We start from the raw sequence: 12,541 nt of genomic DNA on the forward strand, positions 1-12,541 counted from the left end.
TTTCTTAGAATTACAGCCTCTATGCTAATGTGCATTGACAATTATAAATACAGAGCCCTCGTGGACATTTCCCAGACTTATATGACTATGAAATCCTTGAACACTTTTTGACCCCCAAACCTATAATGCCATGATGTCATGGAACATTAATGTTCTTAGGAAGATGCTGCTCTAGACCAGAGACATCCAGACTTTTAGGAACACACATCCCTTTCAGGAGAAATGTTTGAGCATTCAACTCCAATACATATATATTTATTCTTAAAACGTAGATTGTGCAATTATGTAAATTATAAAGCGTACACAAGAAATTGAAAAACATGAGATAAAGGTCAAATAAGCAATTCTGACAACCTTGCTAATACTGGTGACTTCATATTATCATAAGGTATTTTCAAAAGATAAATACTTAGCAGAAAATAATTGTTTCAATAGTGGTTTTAAATGCATGTTTTAAATTCTTTGTAATTTTTTAAAAAAGTGATCTTTTTGTCAGATCTGATTACATTGTTGTTGCTTTCACCTCACAGCATGGCTCTAAGACGGTTATTCTAGGAGCATGAAAAGTGTCAGCACTGCCATTTTATTGTCATTCATTGGTGCTTGCCTGACAGATCTTATCTTTAATCCACAGTCTCTTTGTAGGAATCTTTTTAAGCCACTTCAATTATGTGATGGCTAGGTAAAACTAGGTACTGTAATCCATGTGCATTCCCTTATATGCTGAAAGGGAGCACATGAGTGAAGTATCACTCTTCCCTTAGGAAACTTCAGAAATGAACTTCAACTTGTGGCCAGGCTTGGCTTCATGGGTATGTAGCCTATGCAGTCTCACGGGTCCCCACGCTTAAAAGGGCCTTGCACTTGATTTAATGTTTGCTGACACTGTTTTGAAAATCTTTAATAATTTTTGAGGAAGGAAACTCGTATTTTCATTTTGTAGTGGGCCCCACCAATTATGTAGCTGGTTGTTATCCAAAGATCTTTTAAGGGCTTCAAGATCAATACGACCATTAATGATTATTAAAACCAAATTATTTTTAGTTGAGAACAAGAATAAATAGCTAGCATTTTCCTCCCATGTCCCTGGGTGTACACATGTGCACTGGTGATCAATGTTCTTGGCATTGATCGAGATTGGTTGGCTCTCTAGGATAGGTTAGAGGGTGCAAATGATTGGGATATTTCCTTGTAGAGACTAGATTCGGTCTTCAAATTATAGAAGTCGAATTTTGTCATGCTCTACAATTTTGTGGAACCAAACTTTGTAAAGAGTGTGTTCAAGCATGCCTGTGAATAATTGCACACAATTTAGTATTCAGTATATGCTACAAACTTCATACATTATACTGGAATAACCAGCCAGAAGAAAATGTTGCAGGTTGGGTAGGGGGATGAAAAGAGCCTGAATTTTGGTGTCAGAGAATTGAGTTCAGATTCCAGTCCTGCTAATTGCTGGCTTTGTGACTTTGTTTAATGAACCTCTCTGAGTTATTTCTCTTTTGTAAAATAGCTGTGTTACACTTTTCACAAGTCTATTGTAAGTATTAAGTAAGAGAAGGTATCTAAAGCACCAAGCATGCAGTAAACGCCCAGCGTGCAGTAAAGGTCTGACAATATAGTTGTGCCGATCGCTTTTTAAGATAAAAAGGTGGCAGTTCGTTAAAATCCTGATAAACACTTACTGAATCAATAGGTAGAAGTCATGAATATTAGTTGGCATGTTTGAAATAAGTACATCTTCATCGATATACAAGAAAAGTATAGGGCTTCCCTGGTGGCGCAGTGGTTAAGAATCCGCCTGCCAATGCAGGGGACACGGGTTTGAGCCCTGGTCCGGGAAGATCCTACATGCCGCGGAGCAACTAAGCCCGTGTGCCACAACTACTGAGCCTGCGCTCTAGAGCCCGCGAGCCACAACTACTGAAGCCCGTGTGCCACAACTACTGAAGCCCGCGCGCCTAGAGCCTGTGCTCTGCAACAAGAGAAGCCACCACAATGAGAAGCCTGCGCCCCGCAACAAAGAGTAGCCCCCACTCACTGCAACTAGAGAAAGCCCCTGTGCAGCAGCAAAGACCCAATGTAGCAAAAAATTAAATAAATAAGTAAATTTATAAAAAAAAAAGTATAGGTAGCCCTTCCATAAGAGGTTATAAAATTAAGATACATCCATGTTTACTAAATAATTAGCCTCCATTTTGTAAACGATATAAATCACAATTCTCAGATCCTCGCTTAAAATGTGGTGCTCCAAAGCTCTCTTTCACCAGACTTTGTTCCCAGAAGCTATGCTCTTTACTGTCTTTTCTCTGTGATGAAAGAAAGGAAAATGACCACACCTTGGCTCCAGTCCTTATAAACCAGCATTGCCTTGCACAAGAGTGGTTTCTTAGTTTCTTCTCTTGCACTTGGGAATGATTCCAATTTCTGTGAAGAATGCTGTCTCAGCACATACACAGTGGCCATGGCCAGGGGTGGGGAGGTGGGAGCCTCAGCAATATATCACCACTAAAAGACACCAGAGGGCCCAGACCCTGGAGAGAACCTAAAGTTCCTTCACTGTCTACCAAAACACAGTTCATAGCAGCCCCAGGAGATGTGAAAGAGCTTTCTGAGAGAATACTCTGCAGTGAGGTAATATCCTGAGATACTATTCCTGCCTGAAAAAAGGATTAATCTGGATGAATCCCTTTCCTGCTCTGGTTCTCTTGAAAATTGACTGATGTAAACTCCTGAGGTAGAAGAAAAAAGAATATATTTTTGGTGCCTAATTTTTTGCCACCAACGTATATACATGGCTGGCCTTAAATCTCACAACATAGCTTTCCTGATCCCCCAGATGAGGAAACTGAACATCAGAAAAGTTTAATTATTAAGGTAACAGGACTATCTAGGGTAGAAACTGGAACTGAACTCTTCACTGCCTCTTTGGCAATAACACACCACGGCAGAGGGATCTTGGAAAATGTAGTACTGCCCTGTGGAGCTCAGCCTGCCCTGCTGGCAGAGTTTACACCCATCATTCTTTCCAGTGGAGAAAGATGAGATTGGGACAGTTAGAAGTTTCACATATCAAATGTGACTTCAAATTCAAATGTGTTTTTTTTTTAAATACCAGAACTCATAAACTTAAATGACTGTTGTTTTCAAAGAAATTATACCATGTCAATATATTTCTGTCAATAATGTTATTCATTGTGCAGTGCATATTTTAAAATACTCATTTGGAATTACCCTGAGAAGAAATTTAACAGCAGTTTCAATAGAATTTTTATTACCTTATAACAATCCTTCACTTCTTACCAAAACTGAATTATGTAACTTGATCATCCACCTCACAAACTTGATCCCTAATGACTTCTGAATGTTCTCCACATCAAGTCTGTCCTGAAATGGTAAAGATCTGCTAACTGTGAGAATTAAATGAGGCTAAGTCAACATTCATTACGCAACTACCACATTCCAGGCACTATTACACACAATGGGAATAGAGCAGTGAATATGACAGAGTTCTGTCCTCATAGAACTGACAGTGATGAGATGTGTGTGGAAACATTTTGTAATCCACGAAGAAATAGGTATTCCTAATAATGACCAACAATCTCTAGAGATGGTTTCAATAGTGAAGTTCCAAAAAGGTTTTGAGGTGTAGTAGCAATAGATATGAATATAATTTCTTAAGATGGTCACTTTAGAGGACATTCTATTTAAATCAGTTGTCAGTATGTGTGTTTGTGTGTGTGTGTGTGTGTGTGTGTGTGTGAATCTTAAACATTTGGTTATATTCCTTTAACTTCAGGTACCTTCCCTATGTAAAAATGAGGGTGCTTTTCTATGACTGTAACTGTAACTACCTTTGGGAAAGTCCAAACCCAGAAATGCTAACAGGTTATTGAATTATATTGAATAAACTTAAAGAACCCAGATGGTATTGAATTTCATCCTAACTTTAGATGAAATGTTCGGAGTCCTGCCTTATATTTACAAATAGAGACCAGATCCTTGACATTAAGTAGGCCAAATGTTGGGTGATTAACAGAATTGTTAAATATTTTAAATATGCTGATGGTGTGTAGATATGCTCAGTCACAGCTTTTGAAAGTAAATTTAGTATCTGCATTCCAACAGCCATTCTAACAAGAAAAATATTTATAAGAAAAATTACTCAATTATGCCTAACAGGAAAAAGGAAACTTATAAACAAATTTAAATAATTTGCTACTTTTTAAAATTACAGAAAGAACGAACATATGAACACTTAGTATTTAATGACAAGTATTTTTAAAAACTGGAAACTACAAAAAGCCACAGGAATTTAGCAAATCTTATGTTTGAAATGATAAAAAATCATTTATATTCATGGTAAATTCTGTGCCTCTAACTTAGCTATTTAACATTTGTTGAGTTCAATATTACTTTTCACTGTAAAAGTATAGCCCCCCCGGCCCCCGTATAAGAAAATCCCTACCCCGTCCATTTATTTAACCATCCTTTCTTTGGTGTCTAGGCACAGTATATCTTTGTACATCAGTGTGTTCTGGATCTCTTATCAAGTAAAGGAAGTAATCAGCCCATCTGTTTTGTTAACTATTCAGCACTTCAAAAGATGGACTCTTTGGACACCATGGAAGGTAAACAGAGGCAATGTATATCAATTTACTACTAGTTTACCACCTATAGCAGAAGCATTAATTTAATAATAACCATATGTTGAAAATGTTTTAGAAGCTTGGCTGGCACACATATCAATTCTTTAATTTCTCTCTAATCCAAGTTAGGATAATAGCCTTTCTAGGTACACTGTATTTTTGTCATGAAACATTTAAATCTTTTGAACTGTTAACTTCAATTCTCTCTTGTGACATATTACTTTATGTTATAGGTGATGTTGAGCTTGAATGGGAAGAAACCACCATGTAAATATTCAGACCAAAGATTACAACTGGAAGATATTTTCAAATCCCAGGGGCCAAAATACCCCCTTACTCTTCTGAATTGAAATGTGCAACCTTAAATAAAACTCTACGCTTCCCTTACTGTGCCTTACTAAATGGTTTGACATTTTATGAATAGTTCTAGGAAATAGCTAATTCAGGATAGTTACCTGTTTTGTACAGAATAAATATTATACATGTAAAATGTTTAAGAAGAGATATCCCAGAGATTTTTGAAGCCTTCTATATTTTGGGAATGAGCCAAATATAAAATTATTATTATATTTACGTTAATGTTTCAGTGTGAATTTTCCCTACATATTGGATTTGATCTTGAACAAAAGTTGTAAATGTTGATTCAGTAGTGTTATTTTGGCCTCCAGGGTGTTGACTTTTCTCGTGGATAACTTCCAGGACTGTCATAATGATCTGTACTTCCATGTATGCCCCTGTGTTTTGAATCCCCTGTTTTATGAGTGCTGAGATATCATCTCATGATCTCGAACAGCTGAACAGTAACCCCCTGACACTGCTGGGATTACTTAGCCTTTATACAACACACAGTAGCTCTTCGGGTACACTTAGGGCTATTTCAATTGCATTGTAATCTTTAGTTTGAAAAACAAAAGGAAAAATTAAACAGTGCAATTGCTCATGTGAAGTTGTCGAGTACTTTTGTAGCCTGTCTGCATTTGTACATTTTCAGGAACAAGCTGTACCACTATATTGTATATTTGAATACATAGTTAAATGTATCAGTATTTGTCCATTAGATATGTATGCAACCTAATAACAATTTTGAAGGGTTTCTTCAGCAGAAATGCATGAAAACAGTAATAAAAATGTGATGTGTTACAAGGTCATAAACCAATGATGTGCTGCTGTGGTGCCAACCAGAGACTTCTGAATAGATTACATAAAACGGTCTTTATTTCATTTCCCAAGGTTGATTATTGAGGAGTGTATTAGGTGGAACTGAACACAAAGAAATTAACCAGACTGTAGCAAATTAGAGATTTTTTTTTAAAAAACAAATAATTCACCCTCCTTTTTGTTAGACAGTAACAATGTAAAAGTAAGTTTTGAACTATATGAAATTATTTTGTCATAGATTTCAATTAAGGGTCATAAAATAGTATTAATTATTTTATTTCTTTTATGGTAAGAATCATATCTTATACTTATTTCTGCTGGAATATACATATAGAAAAAGTGATGGCCAATAAAATTGAATTTTAAGGAACTGAGTCACTCTGCAGCATGATTTCAGAGGTCCTTATAAACATAAATTTGATTTTCTATCACATATTAAGATATAATTAATAATTATCTTAACATAATGAAGTATAAGTGCAATACAGTAATATAATGTGGTATAAATAATTAAGATATAATAATTTCCCAAGGTATCCAAAGATAGTCATTTTAAAATCGAATTTATTATGCAAGAAATTAAATCCTTTAGTCTTACAAGCAATCCTGCTTTCTGTTTTTTATGGCAAGGGTGTGTAAATAAACACAATCTATTAATGTTCCAACCAAAAAGTTTACTCTATAGAAAGTTACAGAAAACAATAAGAAATGATGAAAATGCTAAAAGATTCAAGTTTGAGTGACAAGGTCTTCAGTTTGCTTCATGTGTCAGTCATTGAAAATGAGTGGTAAGCCAGTACTTATTAATGTGGGTTTTTGTATTCATGGAAGACAGATAACAGCCTGTGGAAAGTACTGGTGAGTCTACTTTTAAATGTATTAAATGGTAAGAAAATAAATCCTTCAATCCACAAGCCAGTCCATTTTCTATAATATCTATATAAAACAGAGCGTACAGAATAGAGTTTGACCCGTGTATATACGCATGTGTGTGCATATAAAAAAAGTTTTAATATAAGGCCTCCTCTAAAAGAGTGCTTATCAATCTTTAATGTGTATACAAATCATCTGCAGATTGTGGTAAAATGCAGATTCTGCTTCAGTAGGTCCAGGAGAGCACCTAAGATTCTTCATTTCTAGAAAGTACTCAAGTAATAATATTGCTGCCTGAGCTCGGGCCATACACTGAATAGCAAATCTCTAAAAGACAGGATCAGAATAATTTTATTTCCATCTGAAATTATTTGAAACATGTTAAAAAAGATTTGTCTTCATTATCAAAAACATAACAAAGCACCTGTTAAATGTGTATAGCTCACTAGCTATACCACAAAACTGTAACTGAAATGGAACTGAAACACATATTAATGTTAACTAAATTTTCTCTTAATTATATTGTGAAAATGCTAGTTCACAGCCAAATTTTTATAGGTGGCTACTAAGTGCAAATTAAAATAATGAGGAACATCTGTAACATTTTTAGATCAGATTTGTCAAAATACTTTGAAGCATATGTACAATAAATGAGCAACATGTGTTTTATCTGAACCAAATGAAACTGGAGCCTCTCAGAATGGTTTGCCAGAAACGAGAGCAGCTGTGGGTATCACCTCTACTTTCATCCTGCTTTAAAACACAGAATTTTCTTCTTTCACTTTATAGGTGAAATGTGTGATACGACTTTTGAAAAAGCTAATTAAACCTTTCCCTCTTCATAAAGGAGATGGTGATTCACTCTTCACATCTGGTACCAAACACTAGATTTTAAAAATGAAATTTAAGTTCAGCAAACTACTCTACACGTCCATGACATTACTGTGATAGGTCCACTTTTGTAGTTCAACTTTTAGAAAACTCACAGTAAAGTTTTTGATGATGCCAGTAACACAAAATGATCTGAAATTCTCAACTGAATGATATTAAAAAGTGAAAATGTGGGATAAAAAAGTTCATAAAGCATAATCTTGACAAAACAGCTTGCCTTCTTAGCACAAGTAATATTTCATGGTAAATGACATCATGAATATGCATAGAGCTTCCATTTGGAATCAAAACTCATATACCCATCAGTTCATGAAGATGTTCTGAGGAACAGATTAGATCACACATATGAAGGTGTTTCAAAGTACAAAGAACTCTACAAAGTTAAGATAATTTTTTACCCAGGTTGGACAGTATGTAATGTTTATCAGTAAGATAATGCACCCCATTATAAGACTGTATTGTATTTGTGATATTAATTCCATGTTTGTATGTCTGTTTCACATGCAAACGTTAAAGAGAAAATTATGGCAGATATACTGATTTCTGCTAAATAAAACCACTGATACTTTGTTTTTCATGAATGATTAAGAGCGTTCTCAAGGAATGTTTGGACTAAAGTGAATAGATAAACAAATAAAAAATTGTGATTTAGAAAACAAATCAAGAAAATTTCCATTTCAGGTGTTTCAAATGGACATACTAAATCACTGTCTACAATACAGTCATTTGAAAATAAAACTAACTTAATAGAAGGTGATGAAAAGCATTATTCTCCCTTGTTAATGAGATTATGTTTCTTTAGAATCACAAGCTTAAATTATTTTAATTTTTACTGAAAGTATTAGATTGAGAAGTCATTTTAGTAACTTATAAACTTTTCAGAATACTTTTACCCCCATCATCCTGATTAATCCTTACAAAATCCTCTAAGATCTGCAGTGTCCCATATTACAGATAAATATAATGAAAGCTTAACAGATGTGCCAGAGACCACATTTAGTAAAGATGGAAGCTGCATATCATAATCAAGTTACTGAAAGCCAATGATAAAGATAAAAATTTTAAAGGCAACAAAGAAAATAGAGACCTATTGAGGTGTTCAAATATAAGAAAATATGCTGGCTTCAATTCAGAAACAATGCAAGCCAACTGACAATGGAATGACATATTCAAAGTGCTCAAATTACCTCCTAAACCTGATTAAGGGCAAATACAAAAGAACTAGAGCTAATGTCATGGTGAAATATTAAAGGCCTTCATCCTAAGAGCAAGAAAAACGCCCACTTTCAAAACTTATATTCAACACTGTACTGGTGTTTCTAGCCATTACAATAAGGCAAAAAAAAAAAAAGAAAGAAAGAAAGAAAAGGAAGGTTTGTAAATGAAGAGAAAAACTGTCTGTATGAGTAGAGAGTATAATTATGTATGAGGAAATTCCTGAAAAAGCTACAAAAGAGAAAAAGCCACTAGGTATAATAAATAGCTTTAAAAAGGTTACAGGATATAAGATCAAGATACAATCAATTTTATCTCTACATATTAATCAATGAACTGGAAACTGCAATTAAAAATACCATTAACAACAGCATCCATAAACATGAAATGCTTAGAGTAAATTTAACAAAGTATATGCAAGACTCATACACTAAAAACAATATTGATGAGAAGAATTAAAGAAGACTTAAGTAAATTTTTTTAAATGCATATCCATGAACTCAAAACTCAATGTTGCTGAGAAGTTAATTCTCATACTGATGTATGGATTAAATGGAATATCAATCTTAATCCCATAAGTCTTTTTTTCTAGAAATCAATAAACTTGTTTTTATAATTTATATAGAAATGATGCAAAGGATCTAGAATAGCCAAAACAACCTTCAAATAGAACACGGTTGAATGACTTATACTACGCATCTATGGCATTTCCATTAAAATATAAAGTAGAAAGTAAAAAAATAAATTCTCACACAGTTGGTCAATTAGTTTTCAACAAAGGTGACAATGTAATTCAACGGGGAAAAGATAGTCTTTCCAATAAACAGTGTTGGAACAACTGGATGCCCATTTGGAAAAACATGAACCTTCATTTCTAGCCCATATGACAAATACAAAAATTAACTTAAAATGCAACACAGATCTAAATGTAAAAGCTAAAACTATAAAGCTTATAGAAAAAAAGTATGAAAATCCTCATGACTTTGGGACAGGCAAAGATTCCTCAGAATATAAAGAAATAAAATATAAAAGAAAAAACTGACATATTGTACTTCGCCAAAATTATAACATTCTTCTCTTTAAAAGACACTATTAAGAAAATGAAAAGTCAAGCCACAGGCTGAAGAGAATGGGAGAAAATATTCACAATAAATGTGACAAGATTCAAGTCCTGGGAATGGTATCTAGAATACATATATATTTACAGAATAATACACACACACACACATATAAATGGCCAATACATGAAAAGGTACTCAACATCATTAGTCATCAAGAAAATGCAAATAAAAATCAGAATGAAGTAACCATACTAATAGAATGGTTAAAGTTAAAATGACTGGTAATATCAAGTCATCCCACCATGGAATTTGAGCAGCTGGAACTGCATGGTATATGGTACAATCACTTTGGAAAACAGTTTGGTAGTTTCTTATAAAGATAATACCCGGGCTTCCCTGGTGGCGCAGTGGTTGAGAGTCCACCTGCCGATGCAGGGGACACGGGTTCGTGCCCCGGTCCAGGAAGATCCCACATGCCGCGGAGCGGCTGGGCCCGTGAGCCATGGCCGCTGAGCCTGCGGGTCCGGAGCCTGTGCTCCGCAACAGGAGTTTTTATTGCTCTGGACCACTTAACACAACATATAAATGGTCATGATTTTGTGGATATATATGCATAAAGCATATATATGGATATATGGATATATATGGATATGTGGATATACATGGATTAGTAGCTGAACTGAGAAGTGAAAGAATGTGCATGGTACAAAACCTGGTAAGATATCTAAAACTTCAAGCAGTTATCAGCTCTAGAATTTCTGCCTGGAAGGATCTTAGTGGCAGTGATCTGGTTAGACATGGACTTGAACTATATTAGCAAAGCAGACATTCTCTTTTCCTACATTATAAACCTCTGGGTGGGGGCAGGGTCTTGGGGACGGCAGCTGATGGGGATTATAGGAGAGCCGAAACCCACATGCCCCAGTTATCCTTCAGCACTGTTACTGACTACTCATCCTACCCTGTTTATACTGATAGGCATATAGAAAATAATTCATTAAATGGATTTGTCTTCAGCCTTTGGGAAGCTTAGAAAATGAATCAAATTAATTTCTTTTGTAAACATGCTAGAAGTTGTATTTGGGAAAAGTTTATTAACTGTTACAGGTTTCTATGTATTTCATTTGTCCATATTTATCCCTCTTTATTATTAGTATTAATTATGTTTGTTATAGCATGTCATCAACTAACTAACTGGGAGTTGTTTGTTTTGTTGTTCTCGTTTGGACATAAAAATATTTTAAAATATAGATTTTTGTCATTAAAAAAATCATATGGTAGGGGGCTTCCCTAGTGGCACAGTGGTTGAGTCTGCCTGCCGATGCAGGGGACACGGGTTCATGCCCCTGTCCGGGAGGATCCCACATGGCGTGGAGCAGCTGGGCCAGTGAGCCATGGCCGCTGAGCCTACAGGTCCGGAGCCTGTGCTCTGCAACGGGAGAGGCCACAACAGTGAGAGGCCCGTGTACCGCCAAAAAAAAAAAAAAAAAAAAAGGTAATACCCTATTGCCATATTACCCAGCATTACCACTCCTAGTCATTTATCCAAGAGAAATTAAAATATATTTCCAGAAAAGGACTTGTATTAATAGTGCTCTTAGTAGTTTTATTCATAATGGCCAAAAATGGAAAGAGTCCAAATACCCATCAGCAGGAATGAACAAATAAGTTGTGGTATTTTTTGACAATAAAATAGAAATGAGCTATTGATACACATGAGAACAGGGAAAATCTTCAAAAACATTATACTGAGTGAAAGAAGACAGATACAAGGGAATGCATACTGTAAGAATCGATTCAGATGTAGTTCTGGAGCGGGTCAAACTAATCTAGAGTGATGAAGATCAAATCAGTGTTTACCTGGAGTGCGGTATATATGTGGGGAATCAACTGCAATGGACAAAAGGCAACTTTAGGGGGGTGAGGAAAGTGTTCTGTATCTTGAATGGAGTGTTATTTATACAGGTATATTCATTTGTCAAAATGCTTTAAGTTGTGTACATACAGTGAATGCATTTTTTCCATGTAAATTATAATTCAATAAAGTTGATTAAAAATAGAATAATGAAAAAATAGTTAAGTATTTACAGAACGCTATTTGTGTTTTTAAAATACAAGTAGTACATATTTTTATGGATTCATTCACTATAGTACATACATAAAATCATACATGGTAATGTACGTACTGGCATCAGAATCATGGCTTCCTCTGATGTGGGAGGAATGCAGGGAGAAGGCGGATTGCCAGGAAATCACGAGGATCCACAAGAGTTTCAAACGCATTTGTAAATTTTGTTTTAAAGCTTAAAGCATATGTGGCAACACAGATTTGTTAAAATTAAATAATGAGTAAAAACTATATTATTCTCTAAAGTTTTGTGTTTGAAATATTTCATAATTTTAAAAGCACAATTTAAACTTTAATAATTTATAACAATGACTTAAATGTTTATGGACTATTTTCACGAATCTATCAAAGTATTTTGCTCTCCTGCCTGAATGAGGGCAATATGGAGAGAAATATTTACTTACTTTGTTATTTATTTACTCCATTCCCAAAGCTCTAAAATAGGTGTCTTAAACATTAAAAATAAAACTTGACATGCTGCAAGTGCTTTCCGCAGAATTCACTAAGTCCTTATTCACTTAGTATTTATAACCAGGTGAACTGCCATGGAAGATATGATGAATTCA

The 12,541-nt window shown here is 34.8% G+C and overlaps 2 protein-coding genes across 2 annotated transcripts in view; one reads left to right on the plus strand and one right to left on the minus strand.

Annotated features, from left to right (window-relative positions):
• Nucleotides 1–4,920, plus strand: part of PTPRQ (protein tyrosine phosphatase receptor type Q) — a gene marked incomplete at both ends in the record, with an annotated part of 195,373 nt that extends 190,453 nt beyond the window's left edge. The window contains 2 exons of the mRNA XM_082849998.1: nucleotides 4,508–4,631; nucleotides 4,883–4,920. Coding sequence (XP_082706124.1) covers nucleotides 4,508–4,631; nucleotides 4,883–4,920 — 162 coding nt within the window. The remainder of the gene's footprint in view (nucleotides 1–4,507; nucleotides 4,632–4,882) is intronic.
• The window catches only part of LIN7A (lin-7 homolog A, crumbs cell polarity complex component), a 280,103-nt gene that overhangs the window by 46,349 nt on the left and 221,213 nt on the right, over nucleotides 1–12,541 (minus strand). The gene's annotated exons all lie outside the window — the stretch shown is intronic.

This window comes from Leucopleurus acutus (assembly GCF_964270905.1).
Source record: "Leucopleurus acutus genome assembly, chromosome: 11".
NCBI lineage: Eukaryota > Metazoa > Chordata > Mammalia > Artiodactyla > Delphinidae > Leucopleurus > Leucopleurus acutus.